At 42.3% G+C, this 26,109-nt stretch overlaps 1 protein-coding gene across 3 annotated transcripts in view; it reads left to right on the forward strand.

Moving 5' to 3' along the window:
- Positions 1 to 26,109, forward strand: part of CEP85L (centrosomal protein 85 like) — a 152,940-nt gene that overhangs the window by 24,228 nt on the left and 102,603 nt on the right. Inside the window, exon 2 of one of the 3 annotated variants that reach the window (XM_054194337.1) lies at positions 3,315 to 3,398. The exons of 1 other annotated variant lie outside the window; for it this stretch is intronic. Coding sequence is in view for 1 of the 2 variants with exons in the window: in XM_054194335.1 (XP_054050310.1) it covers positions 11,234 to 11,282 (49 nt within the window). In the remaining variant the exon portion in view is untranslated. Of the gene's footprint in view, positions 1 to 3,314; positions 3,399 to 10,950; positions 11,283 to 26,109 lie in introns of those variants that run through there. One more of the 3 variants, XM_054194335.1, reaches the window with a different exon arrangement.

Here is a 26,109-nt window from a genome sequence, read left to right on the forward strand (position 1 = left end):
GCGTCCAGAAAATTGTATTTGACTGTTGCTATTTAGTGAGAACCGACAGAGCACTTCATGCTGTTTGAGAGGCAAATGAAAATTCAGGGCCTCCTACCAGGCGCCTGTTTCTTATTTCTGAAACGCTAAGTATGCTTTAATTGTGGTCTGGAAGTTAATGTTATTTCTGAATTGTCTTCTTAATTCTCATCATTCCTATACTGCAGATGTGGAAAATCACCCTCTTTACTATATTGCCTATGATTTTCTTCATTATTATCTGCTAAGGTTCTAAAATCTGTTATGAGCTCGCTGCTAATTTCAACTTCCTTTCCTTTTTTTGGGGAAAAACAATGCCACAACAGAAAACAATCCATCTGTATAGTTACTGAACGACTTACCCTGTTGTAATAAGGAACTCTTTTCAGAGCCATAGGTCAATACTTCTACTTAGGTCAGCCAAGAGGAATTGTCTTTTCTTGGGGACGTGCTATACCCGTCTCTTCTTTCCAAGGGAAACAGTTTTCACCAGACCAGTTTTCACATACTTTGCCAGCTAGTCAAACCTGTGGTGTTTGAAAAATTAAAGTTGTCTTTAATAAAACCCTCTTTTCTAGTATAACCATTCTTTCTGTATTAGCCAGCTATGCACTATTAAATTGTTCAGAAAATAGTATATAATAGTATTATGAAAACAGTAATTTTCTAAAACGTGCATTCATTTTTAATTTTATCTGTTCTTTGTCATTTTTTCTCATAGCTATGCATAGCATAGAAGTAACTGGACTGTTTGGATTCTCCCAGTGTATTTTTAAAGGAATTTAATTTAAATGATAGACTTGAGAATGGTTAGTAATAATGACATCACTGTTACAACAAAACCAATTTTTAGCAAAACCTCAGCTTACTAAGCTATGAATAAACAATTCTACGGGTGGTAAGTACATTTAGCATTGTCTAGCAGGGAAGCATTAAAACTGGAGAGCCCTGAACTCCCTTCCCAACTCCATAGTGGGCTGTTCTGCGCCTAGTTTTCATCATCTTTGAAATGGCCACAACGGGACTCACTCCCACTGGTCTGGAAGTGACGTCTGAAAGTGCAAGGCAGAGTAAGAGCGAAAGATTTTGAGAAGGGGCTATATACCGTGAAGGCCTGGAGGGACAAATAATTTACACCATCTCTTTGAAAGCCTCAACGCACACAAATGTGTTATCATGAATAACTCTTATGATGCATTTGCCAGTTATTTCTGCAGATACTAGCAACCCCCTAAATGGGCTGCCTACTCATCTGCAGTAGCTGAAGAGGACTGAAGCTGCTGGCAGTGCCTGCATCAAAGCTGAAATATGATGAAAGGGTTTGTGTTGTGTGTGCTGAATGGGGGCAGACCTGCATCACGCTCAGTTCTTGTCCAGCAAATGCTACTTACCGACACAGTAACATATTCACAGGGGCAGGTTTCTCTCTTTCCTGTGCCGAGCAGTAAGCCCAGCTAAGTCTGCCACTCTTCTGTTACATTTGTAATGGTGTGACCAACTGTCAAATCTCAGGAAATTCTTTGGAGCTAGCTTTGTATTTAAAAATAGAGCTGATGAGGGTGGGTGGGGGAAGAGTGCATTCAGAAATCTGGCTTTTTGTTCTTTGCCAAATGGTCCCACTCTCTCTCAGGCGGATTTTGCAAAGTGCTTACCATATGGGAGGACGAGGGCTTGGGAAAACCTGACCCCAAGTTCCTTCAAAAATGTGGTCTTCTGGGATGCTAAACTGTGTGATTAAGTGGCACAACTAATTGGATAATTTGTTCTACAGTCCTAATGTGCTTATTCATCTTATACGTAACCATTGGAGTCAGTGCCAAGGTCCAGTCAGTCAATGGGTTACTTTTCAAGCCTTTGCAAGTGGGTTCGGGGACGCCGCAGGTGTGTCAAGCAGCACCTCCTCCTACACCAGAGCCACAGGGACCCTGAGCCCTCCCCCTTCTCTGCACCAAATTAACAACTCTTGTCTCTGCCCTTTTTTGGTAGATCGACCATAGCACATCAGGGAGCAGAGAGGACCTGCTCTATGCACCCTGTGCCATGTGCTGTGGAAATGCCAGAAGTGGCTGAGGTCCAGGGGCAGTAAAACCCTATATCGCAATTGCTACTTGGGATAGCAGAAAGGATTTCTGTGACCAGCTGCGGATATGGTTAATCAGGACTCTGCAAGACGGTCCATTTCAGTGACTGCTCGCTTGTATTTTAAAGGAATGAGTCTTCAGCAAACTAGTCTCTGACCATATGGTCCAGTTTAAGTACCTAGATATACTTCATGCAAAATTCTATGTAAAAATCGTATGAAAGATTATGCTAAAAAACCCAGTGAGGGAAAATTAGGGACCGCGTTAGCTAAGGCAACACAACACTCAGCTTCTCAAACTGGATAGTTGGATCTGTTCGATCCAACTTGGCTCACAAATTGACTTCCTAGCCCAATGGAAGTTACTGTATTTACTAACTTAGCTGCTTTTTTTAAAGTAGGAACTAAACCGCCAGCATTTTTTCTTCATCTGTGTTCGTCCAAATTTGAATTTGCAATAGGTCACGTTTTGTCTGTGATGGTGAGCTTCAAGAGGGTCATCTGAAGGAAACAAAATGTTGGTAACTCCTGTGAATTTTAGAACTTTTTTGTGCTTCAGAATTGGTGTGAAAATCTTGCGAGGTGAAGCTTTGTACTGAACATTCAATATGCCTCATGACATTTTTTCTAGTGATTTTTTTTTAATGCTTCTGGAGATGCAGTTTCAGCAGTTCAAGCACAACACAGCAAATACTAAATATAGACTTGAGTAAAGCGGTTGGTAGTTTTTGTTTTACACGGCTCAGTTTTCTTATCTCTGTGCAAGGGAGACTGGTTTACTTGATATATACAAGCTCAAGGATCTATAGCACTGAGTTGATGTTATTGTTTGATTATGTTCTGCTTTTAGAGTTTGTTACCTACTTCTACGGTTTTAGATCTTTCAGATTACTTTAGAGGTCTATTGGAGTCAGCTTTCAGAGGTCACATACTTATGCTTTAACCTTATGTGTTCTTGTATATCGATAACATCTGAAAGCAGTAACATATAAATGCAGCAAATGTGATTTTGGAATATGTGACCCCTAATACAATACAAAATACATGTTTTTCTTGTGTTTTAAATCCAAATTGTGTTAGCTTATTCTTGCAGCAATTATCTTCAAACACAGAAGTGATAGAAGTAATATTTTTATGCATTTACAGGTACTTTATTACAGCGGTCTGTTTCCTTTTAATTTCTTTCTCATTTTTCTGTTCTATCTTCTAACCGTAGTGGCTGTGCTAAATAAAGACCTTGCCACGGTGACTGCTGGGGATGCGTTCCAGCAGGGCCAACGTCATGAAAGGCTCACATAATGTAAGTGGTGTCTTCCAGCGAGGACTTCCATGAATGAATTGACTTCAGGGAGCGTTCGCTGGAGTAGTTTGCAGATGGGAGTTTTGCGCATGACTGCCTCCTGCACTTTCTTAATGCATTTCAGCTCCCTGCACTGCTTGTCATGTCCTGTTTCGGTATATTTTCTGCTCTTTGTAATTTTCGCATTGGGAGCATAGACATAATGTTGTTTTGTAAGGATGCAGCCAGTTCAGAACTTTTAGATAGGCTATTTATCTCTTCCCATTAAAGGATTTCGTTTGGGTGGTTCAAGCTACTTACCTTATGAACAGATGGCCATCGGTCTTCCTTCAGAAGCCAGGGGGATGTTCCTGTGTTCTGGATTGACCTTCTGATGCTTGGCTCAGAAAATAGTAATGCTGAGAACTAAATGGTCAAAGTGTAGAGCACATTTGTACCATACTGTCCTGCATTAACCATAAAATTGGAATTATGATTCTTCAATTTAATTTTAATTGATTTAACGAGATATTTTTATTTGAGGTACTAGAATGGTACACAGGTGCACTACGTGGGATTCCTAAATTAGTGGGACAGTCCCCAACAATTCAAGCAGGAATACTTAAACTTCCATGCTTCTCTTATTTATGTACATTTAAAGTTACATGCTTACTTCGAAGCTCAATTTCTTGTTGTTTTCTCTGTGACCGAAGATCAGGTTGCACATTTACTGAAATGCCTCCCAGATCAATTTGGTCACTCAAGCAATGCATTAAAAGTAGAATACTAGAGAATGATCTTACAGCCAAAGCAGAGTCGCATTACTTTTAATAAACACTTTCGTCTGAGATAATTTAAGTCAAAAGCAAAACAGTCTAAGGATACTGTGGTGGACTCGTAAGTTGTACACTAACCCTGAAGTCCCGTGAAACAAATCTGATTGGCACAGTGCTCAGCACAGACCAGTACAGTCTGCTTTTTGCATTTCATTCATTTTCTACCTTTCTTGGTGGATTGGATTTGTATAAAAAAAGTGTATGCTAATATATATGTTTATTGGTTTAATGTGAAAATGTTATTAGAAAGACTGAAGGATATGAAGCTCATGATACAAGCCAACTGTTCTTTGCAGTCTCGGGCATAAGAAAACCTTTTCTCGGGCATAAGAAAGCCTTTTCTAAGGCTGCGAATCCTGCACACTGGGAAGTTCCCAGCAGTGCCACGATCGACGGCTGCTGGCCCTTCTGCATTGTACCAGGGTTCCGAGACATCTGCAGAGGGTGTGCTGGGTGGGTCTGGAAGCGTCCTTTTAAACTGGATTTTATCCTACCAGCATAGAATACCCTGTCATTTTAGGCATGGACCTCTCACTGCTGAGAGAAAACAAAGTACTGATACATTATTATAGTATATGGTAGTGGATTATTGTAGAATCAATGTCAGTGATTTTTGTAGAATAAAAGTTAATGAAGAAAAAAATGGGGTGGGGAGCTTAATGAAGTTAATAGTATTTATAGTTAAGGCATGAAATAACTTTTTCCATACAACTTCTACATATGGGCATATGACAGCACTGAGCTGACTAAACCCAGCACTGGCATAACTCCATTGACTTTACTGAAATTTCATCCCTTTGCAGCAACCGTGGGTTTGGCTCAAACACAAGTGACCAGATAATTTTCTGTCTGGTAATGTTCATAGGTTGTATTTCAGACTCAGAGTAAACAAACCACATATTTCAAGCTATAAGCAGAGAATGATGCCCATTTGAAAGAAATTTCCATTTCCAAGTATTCACACAATGTTGTTTGTATCGCTGGCTGGCTGCGCTCTAGTGTGTTTGGCCTTCCTGTATACAGTCGTGTGTAGTTTTAAACACTGTATTTCTCAAAAGTTATAGAATGTGGCAGGGATGTTTATTGCAAAAGGAAAATGGGATTCATTCTTTTCTGTGCCAAGGTGGGAATGGAGCAGGGAACCTCACTGCACGCTCTGATCCTTTGTTTGGAGTGGCTACATGCAAGGGGGGTGCTTTTTGATTAACCCTTGAAGCAGGTAGCTTTTAAACAGGTCAGGCGAAACGCTGTTTTGTGCTTCTAACATAGCAGTTACTTTACATTTGAGGTGGAGTTTAACCTACATAAAGAAGCTTAAAAGATCTGCAAGTTATCGCACAGCAATATCATCCAATGCTTTATGCTTCTGCGCTCATTTGTCTGTGTGTAACACAGAGTCAAACAAGACTGCCTTGAAGTAACTTGTCAACTGTAAAAACTCAAGCATTGCCAGTGCCAGTCGGATTGAAAACCTGAACTGCAGCAACACTGAGGCTTCTGAGGCTTTAGCATAAGTTTTAGCACAGAAAAGTAAAGACAAAAAGTTCAGTATTTTGATAATCCCAAATTGAAAGGGGTGCGATATAGCCATTTCGAAACCAAATTGTGCCTGCCTAGTCTTATGACTGGTAGCACAGTTATATCATTTTCTTCATTTTCCTGGTCTTTCTGAAGAATACCAAACAATACTCTAGAGCACCAAATTATCATTTTTTTATTAATTATTACAAAGAAGCCTATAGACTGCAACAGGTCCCAAATATGGCCTTCATCAGATGTATCAGCATCATAACTGATGTAGAATATCACCAAGAGGTCTCTGTCCTCTCTCTCAAGAGGATTTACAGCTTGCTGTATTGGAAGGATTCTACAAGAGGATTTACAGCTAGACCTACTGGAAAAAAAAAAAAGGATGGGATGCTCCTAAAATCAGACTGTGCGTTCATAGAAAGGGAAGGTGACTTGAGCGGGCTCAAGAACAAGAGAACTGGAGAGACTGTAAAAAAAATGATGCAACCTGAGCAGGAGAAACAATTTTTAAAAAATATTTTTTGTTGAAGTGTTATGTCCTGAAAGGAAGTTAGACAAGTTAGTGAGTCTCGCCAAGGCTAGGGGAAGAGGCTTGCTGCTCCAGTACAGGCAGTCTTGCTCTTGATGCAGCCTGGGAGAAGGCAGCCTGCCTGCAGCCTGTAGGTTTTTACATATTCTCTCCATCCCCTCCCAAATCCTTTGTATTTCCCCTTCTTTCCCACCGTTTTTGGGAGAGGAGGGGATGGAGAAAAGGGAAGGTAGAATAGCAGAACTCCAAATTTTCCCCTTGAGAAAAACACACCTGGGAAATTCCTGATTCTCTTCACAAGCTACTGGTTAGATGTCACTGGATCCCACCCCCTGCATATGTTCTGCTTCCTGTCGGATCAGAGTTGATTTAAACCTCTTGGACTTATTTTAAAATCATATGACAAAAAAAAAAAAATTGTTTCGCCCATCAGTAATGAACCATGTAAAATCCCTGACTCCCAAGGGTATTCTAGCAATGACGTAAATTAAAATATTTTCAGACTGACATTATCAGGTAAAAAATCTAATTCTGAAACATGAAGAGAAATCTGCTATGGTAGCAATAAGCTGCTTGGTTTTATTCTCTCTCCCGGTATAAGCTATTACTGAAAGAGCAGGGCAAGGCGGATTCAAATTAGTATCAATTTGTGCTTCTTTGCAAAAGACGTGCGCTCCCATTTGCTTGTAGAAAAGGCAAAACCCACCCCCATTGCACACACCATGTTTTCTCATGATGCCTGCTTTGCAGATATTAGGTGGCACAGTTCATTGTTAACACAGTGAAAGCTATACTTTTAGTGGAACATTTGAGTCTTTTGTAGGCCAACCTGCCCCTACCAGCAGGGGTGCAGTTTATTAGGTAGGCTAATCTGTTCTTAATTACAGTGCCACCCAGTAGAGTTTAACATCTCACTTGGTAACATACATTGTTATTTTTTGCAAAGCAGAAGGAATTGCTCTAAGGCTTCTTGAAGGCTGCTTAGACTTTGCTAGGACACAGCGTTCAACTGAAAAAGTTGTGGGTGGAGGAAAAGGATTTCTGTACTTAGTGAAGCAATTCAATCACTGAAAATTTGTGATTTTAATTTCAAAGTCATTTGCAATAGAGATGTGCTTGCAGAAATGCTGCTGTTGCTTTTTGATAGAAAGCACACATGCTTGATGTCTTAATTAGATAGGGGAAATGGCCTGCATTCTCTTAGAACAATGTTTAGCTATTTAGCGTTTGGGTTTTCTTTAATAATCTTTTAATTCTGTTAACTGTGAAAGCAAGTGTGTAGAATAAATATTGAACGCATTTCTGGCCTTAATCAAAGAAAAATGCTGCTTTCAGAGGTTATGCTTCAGCTTAATTCCATTTAGAGCATTATGTTTTTACTCGGGGAGGAAAAAAACCAAACAAACAGAGATGTGATTTCTTAAACTGGAAATAGATCACAAACCCTTGGGTAAGATGGGCTGCAATTGATGTTAATGAGACAGCATCTGCCTGGTACCAATGCCAAAGCTGTTACTTTCTATTGTTATTTTTCTTTGTTGATTCTGCCAAGAGGGTAGAGTTGGTGTCAGAGGATCATGAGGAAAGAGGTGGGGAGAAGGCTTTACAGACAATAAGAACTTGAGTCCATTTGTTGTCTGGAGCATCACATTTCACAGTAATTATCCAGGGATGCAGGCTGTTTCCAATTACCATTGATTCACACGTAAGGTTACATGAGCTTTCCCTTGTACCACACTGCTGTTTTCTACGAGTGTCGAGATCTTTAGACCCCTCTTGAGTGGGGCAGTGCCAGAACACAGATTGCCGTGCTCTCTTATCACCCCAAGAGATGTAAGAGGTGATCAGCTAATGCAAGTCACCTTAGTGTAGTTAGGCTCCGGTAGGTGCCGAGGGACAAATGCACGTGGAATGGACTGGAGCCAGTACTACCCACCAGCTCATAGGTGGGACAACAGAGACTTGTTAAGACGGGGGCCTTGGGATGTCCTCAGGGCCTGCTGCATTGCCATGTTGAGATCCACGCGAAAGTAGGGGTTTGCTTCAGCAGCATTAAATAGCACAAACCCATCCCTGCAGGAGGTCCAAGCCAGGTAGCACACTTTTTCAAGAGGTTTTTGGAAATCTAAAACAAATACTGCTCCTGGTCTAGAACTGTGTACACAAGCAGACTGGAGATGTAAAACATTGCTGGATAGTGAATAAAGCATTAACGAGCTAAATTTATTTATGGACTAAAACTACTGGCTTCAGTTTGGCCCGATTTCCAGACAGATACACTAAGGTTATTTCTAGTGAAAAAGCTTCACTAATTACATTCAGTTTCTATAAAAATAACTTAAAATCCAATCAAAAGGATGAACATGTCTCAGGTTCTGTTATCTGCCTGCTTAAATTTAAGCATTTTTTTTTTCATTTTTTCTTTCTGCTGTGAGCAGTAGCACTGTGAAAGCACAGATGCGCCAGCAGGGACACCTTGGAAGACATGGAGCTGCTGTTGGAGGTGATTCAGCCAGACCTACCCCCTTGTGTTCTGCCACCCCCATCTTGGCCTTTTTGTTTGTTTTTTGCCTCTGTGGTATTGTTCACATGTAGACAGGAGATACACAGGAAACTGTGAAGCCTCCATGAATGGCAATCCCAAGCTACACAAAAACACGGCAGGGGCATTTATTAGGAGATGGAAGAACTGTTATCACGACACTTTTTCCAGGCATGCAGCTTTCTGGGGTCGTCATATGCCTCTGGATTCTTGCAGCTGGATTACAGGGCAGCATCACAAACTCACAGAACTCGGCAGTGATGAGATAATTTTCCTCCTCGCCTACTGCTAGATGCCTTCCCCTTCTTGATATTCAGCTTCCTCACAGCTCACTGCATCCTCCTGTAAATATGCTAAGCACATGTTTATGCAACAAAAGTTACACGCAGACAAGTCCTTTAAAGAGGTCTTGAACTAAGCTGTTTACGTGTTTCTTGGTCTTGAGTGTTTTGCCAGATACTTTAGCTTTTCTTCTTTCTTATATTCATGTTTACCTACCATGCTCTCATAGCATTCTTCAGTGTTGAAGTTGGCTTTGGGGTTGAAAGGCTGGACAACTTCACTGAGGTGTTATTAACAATAATTTATTTTCTTGCATTGGTCTTCTACTGTAAGCCAGTATTTGGGGTTGAAAATGCTCCCAACCTTCTATATCGTTCAGAGGACCTTTAGCAACAGTCTGAAGGTTTTGACAGGATCTCCAAGAGTTTCAGTATTTGGGTTTTTCATTCATTATTTAGTAACTTTTTGAAGCCTGTGTTTCTACCGCTCTACCTACAAAACAGCTCCATAGTTAAAATGAGCCGGTGAGGAATGCACGTCATATCAGGTCTTCAGTGAGTACGTAAGGACTTTGTATGGATGAGAAAGAGAAAGAAATAATAATATGCAGCATTTCTCCGTGCTCATTCCAGTACTTCTGAGGCCTCTCTTTTACTGAGTACATTAGCTAGGCGTAAATAAAATATGACTTGTGCTGAAATATAACATATAACTTTCCAAAGAGATAAAAGCTATTCTGTGATCATCAGCTACTAAATTAAAAATGCATCAGGTCAGCAGGAAGTGTCTGAACACAGGTTTTATTTATTGGTTGTGAACGCTTCCACATGAACACGGAGCTGCTCCAGTTTTACCTCACCTCCCTAAGCTGTCAGGTCCACCACACTCTGCAATGCTGCCTAAAGCTGTGCTTTTCTATCTTGGTGGAGGCGGTTTTTGTAATTTTGGGATGGTTACGCTGCAGTTAGAAGCCGTCCAAATATTTTTTCCTTCTCTTTGTCTTCGCCTGACAATGCTGATGGAGTCAGGGTACGCTTGTTCAGAAGGCAGCTTACAGCAGGGACCACTGCAGCTGCAAACAGCAGTAACACGGAGGCTGCTATTGCAGAATTATCTCTTAGAATTATCGAAGTGTTTGGAGCAGACTCACAGCAGCTGGGGGCTGGGAGAAGGGGGGGAAGCCTCTTGCTGGGTTTGAATTCTTGCTGACGGGAGCATTTTGTTTCCAGTCCTGTGGCTTAAACTTTATGGTGATACCAAGGATCTTTTGGTGGAACTGATCATTCAAGTGAACGTTACGATTCTTCTTTCTTTCCACTTCGTTTCCTTACTAAAACAAAAAAGTACTGGGAAATTGTGATTTTTATTATAAACTCAGCACGTACCGGCCTTCGGTATTTCAAATGCTGTAATCCTGGAGTGAGCGTTTCACTTTTATGTACCAATTATCTTTATACCCAATTAAGTGCTTTCAATTAGCTGTTTTCCCTGATGACGGTTACACGCCGTTGCTAACCGGCCCCTTCCCCCATCCCCAGTTAGGCGGGCAGGAACCGCGGGTTCGGCCGGGGGCTCACCCCCGCCGGACAACCTCGGCGGCGGGCGGACGAGTCAATTCACGAGCCCGGGGCTAACGGCAGCGCCCAAACCCCCTCGGCGGGGACCGAGGGGGGCGACCCGCCGCCGGTAGCGGTGCCGCGGCCTGCGGGCCGGACGAACAGCCCCCCGCGGCCGCTCGCCCCGCGCCCCCTCCCCGTGGGCCGGGTTATGCAAGCGGTTCTTCCCCGAGCGGCGGCAGCATCTGCGGGGCTCCCGCCCCTGTCCCCGCCCCGCTCCGGAGAGGCAGGCGGCGGCGGCGGCGGCGGCAGCAGCGCAATAGAGCAAGTTTTGTCTCCGGCGAGGGGGCGGCGAGGTCCCACCGCTCTCCGCGGTTGCGGCCCGGCACCATGGCTGCGGCGCCCCTGGGGCAGGCAGCAGCCCCCTCCGCCGCCGCGGCGGCAGCTCCCCGCTAAACCTCCCCCCGGCCGCCTCTCCCGGCCATCCGGGCCGCGGCCGCCCGCCGGAGAGCGCGTAGCTCCGCGCGGCCGCTGCCGGAGAGCGGCGGGTACCCCCCCACCCTAAGACACGGCCCGGCACCATGTGGGGCGGGCTGCACCCCCAGCTCGGCTTCCGCGGCTACAAGGCGGGTAAGGAGCCGTGACCCGGCGGGAAGCGAATGGAAGGGATAGGGTAGGGAGCGGGGTTTGTGTGTGTGTGTGTGTGGGGGGGAAGGCACAAGGGCCCCGTCGCTGTGGGGCGGGCAGGGCCTCTCCCCTGTCCCGGTTCCTCCCCGGCTCCCCACAGAAACGTCTGAGGAAGCGGCTTCACGAAGCCCGGAGGGGGGACGTGGCGGCGGGGCCTCCCGGAGAGGTCTCCGGGGCCGGCCCGACGCCGCCGCCGCCGCCTTGGCCCCTACCGGGACCGAGGAGGCGTCGGCGGCGTCGGGCCGTCCGTCCGGGGGGTTTCCGTGTTTAGTGAGCTGGACCTCGCAGCGGATGATAAAAGCTGAGCTTAACCTACATAATACCTTTCCTTCTTTTGGGCTTTTTTTTTTTTAACTCCTCCGGTTGTGTTAGCACACCCCCAGGCAGAGGCTGGAAGCGCCCTTCGCTTGATGCTTGTCATTTTAAATTTAGACTGCAATAAATCGGTCAAGTCCTATTTTTATTTTTTTTTAAATTTTTTTTTTTTAATTTTTTTTGCACCACTTTTCTGTCTCTGGGTTAATTACAGCCTAGTTCCTCCAGGCTGGCCAGGGATACGTTGAAGTTGTGCCCTGGGAGTTGAGCTGTTGCTGGGGGGGATGGACACATCCTATCTGGGGGCGATGGGATAACTTTCACCCGTAAAAGCTGTCAAAACCTGGCAGAGGGAAATAGGTGAATTGATTGCAGAGCGCTGCTTTTGGGCAGGTAAGACTTAGGTACGCACTCCTTGGGGGTGCCCTTTTGGGGATTTTGGAAATGTTACCGACTCTATCACCTGCTCGACTCTGGCAGAGCTCCTGCAAATGTTTTGTGATATTTTGATTTATTGAAGTAATCGATCACTGTGGCAGTCTGTGGTTTGGCTCTGCCATTACGAGTGTTGGAATAATTTTTTAACTATCGGGAGTAATTTTTATTATTTTTTTTTTCCCTTCAGAAATTTGGATTCATGTTTTAATTTTGGGATTGCAAAATGTGACTACATAATATGTATACAGTTAGTTGACGTATTTAAATGGCAGGATTGTTTTGCTTTCTACTGACAGGGTTTTTCTTGCAAATACAAGAGCTGCTAAGACCTTCTCGGCAGCTGCCTCAGTCTCTACAAGCAGCCTAATGTTCAGTCCCTATAGTGTGAAAGAAGACATTGTTCCTTTTTTCTGTACTATTATTAAGTTATTAATTTCTATGTATAACACGTTTGCCTTGATGAAGTGTTGTGAGGTTTTTGTTTTGTGTTGTGTGTTTGGTTGTGTTTCAACGCTTCCTGCAGAAGAATGGAGTTACAGTATCTTTGTGCTACAGCTTGCAAAGATACAGGGTATTCTGGACTCTGCTAGGTGCAGAGATTTCAGTTAATTTGATGGCAACTGCGGGAATTCAGGGTGTTTCAATTCTTGATTATTTGTGTTTGGGGCAGGAATATTATAAGGTTTTATCACAAGGGTGCACTGGCACTAATTTCAGACCGCTACAAAGATTGTTGATGTTAATTTTGCATTTGGTTCAGAAAACTTTGTGTTGCGCCATTCATTACTGTGCTATCCGTTTTGTTTGGGGTCAAATGAAGTGTTTTAGCACTGTGGTGAATTTGTCAGCAGTTCTCATCAGTCAGTTATTGGATGAATGTTTTACTTTCGCTTGTTTGTCAGAATTCTCTAAGACTTGAGAAGTAATTTTGTGTATGGCTTTTCATTCCTCCCCCATTCCCTCTTTCCTTTGAATACTTAGGGTCAATACGAAGTTTGAAATGTATATTTATTGATAAGCGGTAGAAGTGTAAGGCCGGCAAAACTTGTAGAAAATTCTCTAACTTGAGATAAGATAGACTAACAGAAGGTGGCGGTTAATTGGAAAGCAAGTAGATAAAGGTTTAACCTTGAGATATGATCTCTGCATTACAACTTCCAGCATAGTAGTCCCTTCCTTCATCAGCTTTAACTTTGAAAGAGTCGAGAAGCTATTTTGCAGGGTTCTTAATCTTTCTGAAGAAGAAGTTAATTAGCTCCATTCAGGCATTTTAATGAACGGATGCTGGCTACTAAGATCCTGTGCTATTATATTATTGCCAGGTTAGATTTTTGGGTTTTTTTGAGAAGGAAGCTGTCCATGGGAGAAGCACTTTATCACAGAACAGTAGCATCCTACTAGGAAGCAGAAGTTTAAGCATTTATTTTTCAAGCTGAAGGAAATCTTTTGCCAAAATGTGTTTAATTCTTTAATGGCAATTACCTGCTATGGATTTTGACTGTCTTTTAAATGTTGGTGTGGGAGCATAACAGTTGATGACTTCATATTCTTGCTAAGCTGTGTTTATTACTGAAAAGCATTCTAGTTTGCTGGTAGTATTTTAGTTATCTATGGATATGAGTATCTAGAAGTCCTACTTTGTTTGAAAATCTTAAAATTCTCTTACAAAACTAGATGCCCACTGAAGAATTCTATAACTATTTACACGTGGGAATTATCAGATTTTCAGTAACATATGCAAATTAATTCTGATTTGTTTTTAAAATGGAACAGGCAAGGACACTTCTTGGGCAGTATTTAATTTGTGGCCTTCAGTTTTATTCACTCTTTTCAGTTCAATAGGAGTACATTCTCTGAAAAAAAAAAATGTGCTTCTTGTTTAACCAGTGGATTTAACGACAAAGTTTGCTGCTCATGCAAAATAAATTTAGCTTCTCAGAGTCTCAGTACCTGTCCTGAAAAATTAAGTTGCTATTTTTGGAATGTATATGATTGACTTACAGTTGTTCGGTTGTCTTGTACACATTTAACTTTATGAAAACCTTGCAGCATAGTTTATACCTCTATAAAGACAGCGGTTACCCACTATGCTGCAGGAATTTAAATAACTGCAGTGAAGGACATGCAGGGTTTCAAGCCATTTGCTTATTCATCTAGACCATCATTTGAAATGCACAGTTGGTTAATAACTTCTAAGACTACGAAAATGTTCATCTAGATGTGTTGTTCCTCTGGGGCATGCAGTGAAGTCACTCAGGCTATGTGTGTCCAACAGACGCCTGTGAAAAGTGAAGCAAACACACTTTAAAATGAAATAACAAGTACTTATTACTTTCAGTAAACCGTACCATGTCTAGTCAAGCTTCTCTCCACTGTCCAATATTGCCAATACTTGACCACTACTGAAATTTGGCCGGTAATAACTGTTTAGTTCGCAAAAGTACAAAGTGGTGAAAACTAGAAGTAAAGTGCTCAAAAGGATGTGATTGGCACTCCTTAAAAATAGTAGCCTGCATCCCTCTGCTCCTAGAGCCCTGGCAATATGATTTGTTCATAAGGCAAATCCCACAAGTTGCCCCTGTTCTTGTACTTAACCCTTGTTGGCAGTGAGCGTGACGCAGGTGGTTCTGTCGGATTGTTTCATGGTGTCACAATCAAAGTGTCAGCAGCAGTAAGGTTAAGACCTGTGGGGTGCTGCCTCCTTGGGGTACCCATGGAGTTCACAGGCAGGTTCAGGGTGGGGAGGATGGGGACAACAACACTCTTTTTCATCCTTTGGGGTGGAGTGGGGACAGAAATCCAGTGGTTTCGTTTCTGTAACAAGTTTTACCAGTGTTCCATTGGAGGTCTGTAGCTGGGGGTGTGACAGCTCTTGGGACATCTTGAGAAGGCCAGTTTGTCTTTGCAGGCTACGCGAGGCAATAAATGATGAGTTAGTGTTACCAAGGGTAGGCTTCAAATTGTTTACCGGTTATAAGTATGTATATATATACACTTATAACCATATAATGCATTGTAAAGATTGATTACCTGAGCTTAAAAATTTAATGTTCCAGCTGCAAGACTGGCTGCTAGAATGGCATTTGCTATCTTTCACAGATCACAATGACGTGAAATGACATTCTGTGTTTGAGTGGTGGTGAACAGGAGTTACTTCCCTTCAAAAACAATGGCTTTTTTTTTTCCCCTTCCTCCAGGCGGTTCAGTTTTATGGATGTAGTATCCACTCTCGTAACGTGTACAAAACATGAATGTCTTAACTGCTTAGCTGCAAGAAAAGAGTGATAGATGTAAGGATGTATTATATTGGTCTTGGGGGTTAGCAATTGTTCTTATCTCTCGTATGTTAACTGTATGTTCAGCGTTTACTGACTGAATATAGACTGGTGGTTTCACTAATTCTGTGCTTTTAAAACTTTCATTAAATGTAGTAATTAGTTTAATGGTTTTTGAGAAGAATGCATGAATTTAAACAGTTTGTGCAGAGTAAGTATGCAGTAAAAAGCAGCCTGAGCCATCACATCTGCACTAGGGGATGGTGGTGAAGGAAGTGCTAGTTAGGGTGAGAGCACCGGTAGCTTCTCCAAAGAACACCTAGGATTTATGTCCACCAAATATTGCTTGTTACAGTTGGAAATTATTTATGCTAAGATTTTAGCCAGGCATTTAATACCTGTTAAAGAACCCGTGCATCTCAAAACATGGAAAAGTTGCCAAATACAGTACCAGTGCACGTTGGTAAGAATAGCTGAAAGCCTCCTAAATCAAATAGCTCTTTCATGACTTGAGGTTGTAGCCAGAGGTGATCAACTGCCATTGTTGGAAGCAAAGCCTGTTTATTGTAGGCAGGTTAGTTAAGGAAAAGACGGATAGTACTGCACTTGTTCAGTATCAGCTATTCTGCCTTCTGTACTCTTTGGGTCCTTGTTTTTATCATATAACTTGCCTGTGGTTTAATAGTTGGGGAGTTAAACTAATTGTCAATTCCCGTGCTGGTTTTTGTTTTTTTTTTGCTGAAAAAATGCTGACTTCGTTGTAGTTGTTAGTAGTCTCTCAGATGTCCAAATGTGTCTTGAAATTATACACTGACAATAAAATAGTCTCATTGCGGTTGTAATTACCTTTAAAACGTGTTCAGTGTGTTTGCTATGTGATTCAAAAAAGAGCCTTTCTTACTGACTTCTCTGGCGGGCTGACCTTGGCTGGCTGACAGGTGCCCACCCAGCCGCTCGCTCACTCCTCAGCGAGAGGAGAGAGAAAATAGGATGGAGGACAGGGAGATTGCTTACCCGTTGCCATCAGGGGCAAAAGAGACTTGACCATGGGGTCAGTCCGTGGCAGCTCTTCCCCATGCACCTTCCTCCTCACGCTGCCTGCTGCAGCCTGGTCTCTCCCGGGACTGGCAGGGAATTTCTCCTCAGGTGCCCAGAGCTGCTGCTGCTCCTCCTGCTCCCCTCCTGCTGTCATCTCTGGGCTCACAGGGCTATTTTTCACACTTTTTTCCCCTCACTCATCGCTCCCGGGCAGTGTTTTGCCTTTCCTTAGACAGGCTTTCCCTGAGGCGCCGCCATCTTGTCTGGGGGGCTGAGCCATGCCCTGCGGTGGCGGGGTTGGAGCCGGCTGGAACCGGCTGTGTCCGGCTCGGGGCAGCCCCGGCCGCTCCTCACAGGGGCCGCCCTGCAGCCCCTCAGCTGCCAGCGCCTGGGCACCGGCACCTCGTACATTTTCTGAAGGAGGAAGCCTTTATGATTTGAGTATTTCTTCTGGTAGACCTGCAATAATACTATATATAGTCCTTAAGTTCGTTCCTGCCAACGCCGGGGGAAGGTGTGGGAAGGTGTACTGAAGTGTGAGAAGATTCTGCTTTCTGTCTTAGGCTCCCACATGGGAGTTTCTTGCCGTCTAGGGCTGGTTGAGGAGGTTCTAAATGTGGCACGTGGGAGACTGCAGGCCGGCTGCAGAGAATCAGAGGCAGATGGCTGGAGAAGAGGAGAACTCGCAGCAGAGAATAACTTGTGTAAATACGCTCACAAGTACGCCTAGGTTTGTCTTAGTCCTGACCGATCATCCTTCGTGTGCCCTGGAACTGCTGACCCCCGTGGAATCATCCCTGAGGCTGTCAGCTTTCCCCGGGCACCGTTATCTGCAGTGTCTGGCTTGGTTGCCTGGGCTTGAACATGCGATTGATTGCACAGCTACGCTCAAGTGACCTATTTCTCCGCGGCCAGCCATGCCGTAAGTGGCACCACATCTTTCTGTCCTCATTCACCAGGGATCTTTGCTGGTTTTTGAGAATCAAATGGCCCCTCTGTAAAAGGAGGCATTAACACAAATATAAGAAAGGCAAATGTTGAGATTTCTTTTGCTTTTTTTTCTTTCAAGGTATGATGGTCCCTGAAATGTGGAAAGATGTGACAGGTACTCTCCTCCTTTTTGCCTGAAGGGGTGTATGTGGGTCAATTGCAGGGCACAATGCCATTTTACAGCTAAGATAATCTAGTGAGTAGTTGCTCCCGCTCTTCTGGATACCTCTGCTCATGTATCCTTGCTGCTTCCTATGTGCCTTCTCTAGCACTTGTTCAAACTTATGTCAGGCTAATTCAGGGAGCTGGACCAGGAGAATACTAAGGTTAAATAAATATCGAAGGGGGGATTTACAATTGCCTGATGCCAGAGTGAGACATGGCTGCAGGAAGCATCTATGCTGGTGTCAGGCGGGTGCGGAATACCTGGGGTCAAATAGGCTGGCTCTTCAGTCAACTGATGACTAGTGGAAAAATCTCAGAGCGCAGTCTTGCTATGCCACTGCTGATGACATCAGGAAGTATATAGTTAATCCTCAGACTTACTGTGAAGGCCAAGGAAGATTAAGATAGAGGATCAGGAAAAAGTGACATTAATTCCACTGGACAGTGGAGCTTCCACCAGTTAGTGGACTTATGTACAGGGTGAAATGGGTCAAGGATAACGGATAATGACTGGAGAGGTAGTAGGAGACTATCTCAGTCTTGCTGAAGAAGGGCAGTGCAAGTTGTGTCAAGGAAAAGTCCTGCTGCCTCTTTATTGATTAAAATACCTAAAGTAGACTTAGCAAATGCAAGTGGAAAAGCAAATGATGCTTTTCAAACTCTCAACTTCCTAATATGTTAAGAGACCGGTGGTGTCATATTCAGACAAGAAACATTCTTGAATCGTCCTGGAGTCAGATCTGACATTCCTTATAAGGTATCCTTATGTTTTTAATGTCTGCTTTACTCCTTTTGTAGCATAGTTTGCAGAGGCTGTGGAAAGCTGCAACTTTTTCAAATGTTTCAGAATAAATAAGACTTTTTAAAAGTCTGGATTTCTCTAAAAGATGGTATCTTCTCTCTTGAATGCCTACTCTACAGCAAAGCTATTTAAACCTTTTGGAAATTCTAAACCTTTGGGGATGTTCTTACAGTTGAGAATTAATGCTTTGTATAAAAGTTCAGTGACTAGCATTGATCAAAGGCATGATGTTTCTCAGCATAATAAGAAAACAAAGTGGGAGTATAGTGACGCAGCTAGAGGCACTAAAAGGCATTGAAAATACCTTTACTTAAAACTTTATCACTTTTGCTAGAGACTATGGAAAATTAAGCTAGCAGTTGTGATCTTAATCTCTTTCTGTTTACTTCATTATCTGAAATACCAAACTGATTGAACAAGGGCATTTGTGTGGTTGGTAGAATTATTGTAATGTAAAATTTTACATCAGAAGTGATTGTAGTTGGGAAGATGGAAACACAAGAGGTACTGGTTTTGACTGGAAGTATCCTAGGTAGGGTTGAGGATGTACAGTATGAAGGATTTACTTTTTTAACTACTGCTCTTTCTTTCTAAATTCCAGGGTACTGTCCTTGCTTATATTGAATAGGTGTGAGTGGAAGTTGAGAAGCTGAGCTTAGGGAAAAGTTGTGCCTTGTGACGTGAGTACTGAAAGTTTGTAAGGAAAATTTCCTAAGGACTGAAGTGAAGCCAGAATTTCATCCTTTTAACCCAAATGTAACAATGTGGGAACTCACGTGATGTGCATACTTCTGTTAGCATGGGCTAAAACTGTAGTCTGGAGGCTCTGATCTCTGGTACGTCCATATTAAAATATATGAAAAATATTTTGAAAAATGATGGAAAAAATTCTGTCGTTACACTTGAGCAAAGTGTTTCAGTGAAACTTTTTTTTTTGGTCTCTGTCTTCACCATTTAGTATAGTGTCAAGGGTATCTTTAGATCTGATATCTGATTACAAGGAGGAGATAAATTATGCTCATGTTTGAAAAAAGTAAGACTGCTAGACTCCTTTATTTGATCCACTTTGGTAAGTGTGGGAACTGCTTAAAACCATTTAGTATTTTTTGACTCATTCTAGCAGCTGTGATTACTTCGCTTTTCCCCATGCATAGAGGAGATTGAATTAACTCCTTAAACAGAAAAAGGGAGGGCAAAGCTAATCCCGTAAGAAAAATGTTAGAACGACAAAGAATTTGGAGAAAAACTTACCCGATCATAGTTTTGAATGCCAATAAAGCTAAGCTGCAAGAAGGGCTGAAACACAGATGATAATCTGTGATCACTAGCTCTTTTTTTGGTAGGAGAAGGATTCGGCTGGTCACCTACAAGTGCACAGCTTTTTAACAGACTCTAGGAGCTGTCTGCATGTCCTGAGGGCTCGCTGTTCGAAGTTTATATTAACTTTAAGCTTAACTTAATGTGTTTATTTTCTTAGACATTCCCCTCTTTGTATTCTAAATGATAAACTTTCCAAGTTTAAAAGGTAGCCTTCTCCTCTGCAGTTACTATGTGGAAGTGAATGGAAACTAAGAATATAGTTTTGTGTTTCTGTGGGGTGAATAGTGCATTGAGTCCGAAGACAAAGAGGCAAGCCAGCATAGCAGGCATGAGGTAATATATGTAGTCTGTGTGCCAAACATTAAATAAGAAACATCTGCAGTTTGTATTTTGAAGTTCTGTTTTATGCAAATACTCTATCTGGAAGCGGAAAACTCACAGGAGTGCCATCAACAACTGGACTGAATTCCTGTTCTTGCTCCTGTCAGTGATGAAATAAAAGCAAACCTCTTTCTTGCCTGACAAGTGTAGGAATTTCATCATTGGGTTGATATTAAATAACTACAGCTAAACGCCATCTGTATAAAAATTATAAAGTGTGTTTGAGTTCTTTTTTTACGTACTTTCTAGACTAGAAATCGGGGAGACCAAGTCCGTTAGTACATACTGTGTCAGTCTAAGGATTTTGCTACCTTTTTAGCTAGCAGAATGCTGTGTTGAACATGACTTTCTGCTAGTTGAACAGATTTTGTCCTCCACAGTGAAGCCAGCAGAGATTTATGCCTATCTCGCTCCAGTTTAGAATCTGCCTTAATGTGCAATTTCGCAGCAGGGATAAATCTCGTTACTAGTAGTTGCTGCTAGGCATCAGAAGTTTGCCTTTACATGCCCACTCCTTCCTTGGCACTGCTTCTAGTCTGACCACTTGCTGAGCCAGTTTAGGAAATCAAATTAGCAGATAACCTTTTTTGTAAGTGGGGACAGTTTGTTCCTGAACCACTGTCTGCAGGGTCTGGAGTGGCAGGGCTTGTGCTGGGGAAGCAACAGCGAATATGTGTCTGGGAAAGGTGACCAGCCTTTCCGTAGCAGCTGACCACGAGATCCAGTTAGCTCTAATGTCAAACAGCATTCTCAGCTCAAACCCATTTTAGCCAGCGGCATAAGCTGGCCAGCTGGACTCTTTGATGGAAAGTCAGAGCTGGACACCTCTTACTTTCTATGGACCCTGGTGCAGGGGGTTGAAAGAGAGTGAGTTACGTGATTATGTCTTTAACTGCCATAGCAAGATTCTCTAAAGCTCATTTGTCAAGTTAATGTATTTATTCTTCCTAGCTTCCATTCCTTCTTCTAGATTGCATACTTCCCTGCATAAGAAACCATGTAACTTCTTGTTGGACAGTGCCATACACTTTTGTACGGTCATAAAAAATTGTAACTGGTGAAAGTTCACACTGAAATACTGTTTTGCATAGAAGACAAAGGTTTTATAGCTGTAATTATCTATGATGGGAGAGTGTATATTTAGCCATTTCTATGGGGAAAAAAACAAAACCAAAATGGTTTAACTCTATTAAGGAATTTCAGAGGCAAAAGAAGCTGGAGGTTTGGTGACACAATCTACTTAAAATCTCTCTCTCTTAAGAAATTGGAGCACAAGTTTATATTCCTTAAAATACGACTCTAGTTGGGCATTGATACTGCCTGTTAGGTGTATGTTTACTGTGAGGATTGTATTTTGAGAGTTTTCTTCTTTGGGTTTCTCTCTCTTTCTCCTTTATGATGTTTTTCTCTCTCTCTAGTAAGAGAATTCTTTTGCACATGAATAGTATAGAGGACAGGCATGGGCCTTTGTATGCCAGGCAGTGTGTTATCAGGCTGTACAAGTAAAAATGCCAGTAAAAAGGTCTCTCTCTCTCAATATTCTGCTTAAACTGTTGGATTCCTGCTTTTCTTTTCCTGCTTCCCTCTCTATCTGTGCATTTTTGTCTTTCTTCATAATTTAGGATTACTCTAATCAGTTTCCAACTGAAAAACTAGGAGGACTTAGGTAAATAGCTCACAGGCTCTGTCAAGAAAGCACACTGAGAAAGGATGTGAGTCCTCAGGATGAATCATACTTTAGCTATCTGACATTGTAAAGTGCTTTTGAGAAACTGAAATGTAAAAATTCGGTAGTTAGGGTTGTCATTTCATCCCACTTTGCCCTGTTCCTTTTTGCACTCAGATTAAGCTGTATCATCCACCTACTCTCAGTTGCATTCATGTGAGGGGAGGGACTAGGACCTTCTGGTACCTCAGTTCATGGCCAGCTGGTAGAGCGGTGGGCTTCCACCACCTCCAGAGTGTTTGTGAAAAGGGTCCTGAAACTGTCATCTGGCCATCTTCCCTGAAAGCATTAGAAACCCTCTTGTACCAGAGTACTGCTCATCTCGGAAGACAAGATGATGTATTGTAGAAGTGGAACTTGTTTTGGAGGTTTGTATTAATAAAGGTTGTAATTTCTTTTGCAGAAGGATCATAGAGATGTAGCGCACCTAGCAAATATTTGTCTAGGTGTCAGGGTTGGGATGCCAGTTTTTTTAACATTATTTTCAAGAGTATATATTTATTGTGTCAGGATATTGGATTGAATCCAGCTTATCTTTTGCTTCACCTTTAATTGAAGGAAGCTCCTGTTGCACCATTATAAGACTAAGAGCTTTTTTTTTTATCTATAAGTATGTTAAAGTATGACACCTGCTCTTGTGTCTACTTTTTGGAAAGGGTTTTTTTTTGTGTTTTAAGTTCCCCTCCCTTCAGCTGTAAAAAAAAAAAAAAAAAAAAAAAAAAAAAAACCAAACTGTTGGCAAAGAATTGTCATGCACAAAACATGCACTGAAGTGAGATTTTTCTTTAATCTTTCAGCAATGATGATCTTGCAGCTATAATAAGTAAACATAAACGTCTTGCAACTGAAGTAAGTTTATTTCTACAATACAGCAACCAGCTCACAGAGAGACTGTGGGTTTTTCTGTAGACTTTCCCTTTTGAAGAGATGTGTGGTTACTTGGCTTATGGGACAGGGAGAGAGCACAAAAGAGGCTGCGAATCCTTGAAGGATTTGTTACGAATGAGTGGGGGGAATTGCAACCGGGTTAAGTTCAGAAATGTCAGGGAACTATATGAGCAGGTGTGTCAGAACCTGGTTGAAGGTGGGTTGATGTCTTTCAAAATACTACTGTATGATGTTCCAGGATAAGTAGTAGGGTTTTGGGCAAAGTTGTTGATGGTGAGGGTGAACCAAATAACTTCCACAGTGTTTTTGGGCTGAAATGCTGACTCTCCTTGAAAGAGCTTCAGGCAGGCTTCAGTGCCATCGTGGCATGAAATATTATTGTACAGCCTGGTTATATCTGTGATGACTAGATTGAGCTTTACATGGTTGTCAGTTTTGATAGTGCGGTAGTGAGACTTCCCCTTCAGAATTCTTTGGCTGTATAAATTTGCACTGGCTGTCACGGGTGATTCACTTCTGGCCACAATCTATGTCAAAGTCATAGTGTGGAGTAGAAAAATCGGTATCCTTAAGTAAGCACATATAGGCTGTGAAACCAAGTTAAGTCTTTTGCTCTTGCTTTTCATTTCAGCATCTAGGTAAAATAACAGTATCATAGCTGTCACTTAAAATAATACTTTTTACATTCAAGCATGTTAGAGGTATTTTAGGAACCAAATATAAAGACCGTGGTGTTATTATTTTGTGTACGTAGATCATGTGAGGTCTGTGCATACCACTGAAATTAGAAGTGGTAATGATCCAGAATTAACTAGGTGCCTTCCTGCCAGCAGTAGCTGACAGCATTCTGTAATACACAGAAAAAGATACATGTTTTTGTCGAGTGAAATTTCAACAACTGTTGTCTTTTAATAAATAATCTACTTCCTGCACTTCATATACTTAGTTGTTAACTGATCCACTTTAAGTGCCTAGGCTGGGAACACAGCACTATGTTGGTATATTTAACTGGCCAAATTCAAGGATGCAGTCAACTGTTTGTATAAACAAGGCTCCTTCTGGGATTCGTTTGGGATTGTGGATGTATTTTATTTGCTATGTTGTTGGAAATTATAGCCAGGTAGGATGACACTACTTTTCTTTCTCTGCTGTTAAATCCTATGAAACATAGATTTTTCTGACCCAGTTAGGAATGCTTATAGTCAGATGGTAATGTACAATTTAGCAGCACCAATACCTATAAGAAATTTTTGCTTGCTTCCCTCACCCTGCTCTGTATTTTGGGCAGATGGGCAGTAGCTGTGGATTGGCAGGTTTGAGATAGAGCAGCAGGGTAAAACTGGCTGAGCAGTGTGGGGACTCCTGTGTATCTTCTCCCCCTCTTAGGCTTGGTTCATTTAGGATAGGCAGTTTGCTGTGTGACAGATCGTTCATTTACAGAGAGCTGTTGAAAAGGAGATGGGGAGCATAGAACAGGGTGCATGGCAATTGGTGATTCTTCAGGACTTGCTCTGAAGGTCAGTTTCAAATAATGAAACTAGTAAAGGAATTTTTAAATATTGACTTGGACTAATGAGGTCTATAGGGTCTTATTTTCTGGGTTATGTTTCTTATTGGAGCTTGTGTAATTACCTTTCCTCAATGATAGGGATGGGATCTTCTGTCTGACACTTTGAATTGGGTACACATGACTTACTGTTGAGACTTTTACTGAGTCCATCTCTACTATCATGTTGCCCTCTTTTTGGACGTTTATGGGAGTGGGTTCAATTGGCTTTGAAAAGCTCTTTTTCATATAGATTGTTTATTTTCATAATGGCTTTCTGTTGTGCAGAATCACCATTAGGTCAGCAAGGTAAAGCAATGATGCAGATGCATCAGGAGACATTAAACAGTGTAGACTTCTGGAATATGTCATTAGCTATCTTAAAAAAACCCAAACCAAAACTCTGCATGTTTAGTGTCAGGACTTCTGTGGGAGGCAGAGAGAAAGAGTTTCTTGAAGTGATCACATGCAAGCATGTTCTTTGGGGTGTCTGAAATAGGTCAAAAAGCACAGACTGTTTTCCTATTTGGTTCTAAAACAGCTTTCTTCCTTTGGACATATCCCTTTTAAATCCAGAGGCTGCTCCTGAACAGCAGAAGCCTAGTGAGTGAGAAAATGAGACCATTCCCCCCACCATCGCAGCCCCCTTCCATGCCGTATAGGATGGCTGTAAAGGAAAAACGTGATCCTGGTGATGGCACTGTGGGCGCATTCCTCCTGCATGCAGCCAGCTGTGCATTGCAAGGGATGGTGAGAGGGAGCACCTGAGTGAAGAGACTCTTCTGGAGCCCGGAGCATGGTGTAGAGAGACTTGAGTATTTCTCTGGAGAGCCAGATGGGATCTGGGAAGCCTGTGCCGAGCCAAAGCTAATAAGCTCTTGCTGGCCTCATGCTCATCTGTGTGTAGATGTGCATGTATACCAGCACTTCCTCTTCCAGGCCTACCAGCTTAAGAATCAGGCTTTATTTAGAAATGCTGTACTGCCCCTGGATGCAAAGGTGCTCCAGAAAATGTCGTGTTCATTTTGTCTTGTGACAGCAAGTCCTCCTGGACCTACGCTTCAGCACCACAGTTGGGGTGTGGTGTGTCCCCAAGCTGTCTGTGTGTAGGTGTAAAATTCAGAGTAGGTTATAGTAGGGTGTTTTGTGATGCTTTTCATTTCCTCAACTTAGAATACCTATAGAGATCCTGGTGGGAATTACTTTGTGCCTCTCAGCACGTTAGTCCTTTTTGTAGAGTCTAGTTGTACTATGTTGTTGCATTTCTTGGGGTATGTTGCAACAAGCGCCATGTGGATCATGAGAGACTCTGATGAGATGTTTGGAGAATCTTCTTTGCACTGGGGGTGGTTAAATGCTGGAACAGGCTTCCCAGAGAGGTGGTGGAATCTGTGTCCCTGGAGGTGATTGAGACTCAGCTGGACGTGACCCTGAGCAGCCTGATTTAATTAGCTTTGCTTTGGGGTGGGGGTTGGACTAGATGACCTCCGAATGTCCTTTCCTACCTAAATTACTCTCTTGTTCTGTTATATTTTTAGCTTTTATTACTGTAAGTTCCATCAGAGTTAAAATTCTCTCTCCTTTTTGGGGGTCTGCATATGGATGGTTGTAGGCTCACCTACTGAACACTTGTCCAGCCAAAAGGTCTAAAGAGTTTCTGACACTTAATGCTCTGTTGATTTAATGTGCAGTAGGTGGTAGCATTATCTTTTAACACTTGTTTAGTGCTATAAAAGATGAACTGTCACCAAAGAGTTGTATTGTGGAGAACAGCATAATAAAGGGTAAATGAAACTAAATTTCTCTTCTATAAATGTATTATAAATGTCTTCTAAATCAGAACTATCTCTGGCTTAATTAGCTTAGGCTCCCATAAGTCAACTTTG

The sequence above is a fragment of the Rissa tridactyla genome, chromosome 3 (genome assembly GCF_028500815.1).
Source record: "Rissa tridactyla isolate bRisTri1 chromosome 3, bRisTri1.patW.cur.20221130, whole genome shotgun sequence".
In the NCBI taxonomy this organism is placed as follows: Eukaryota; Metazoa; Chordata; class Aves; order Charadriiformes; family Laridae; genus Rissa; species Rissa tridactyla.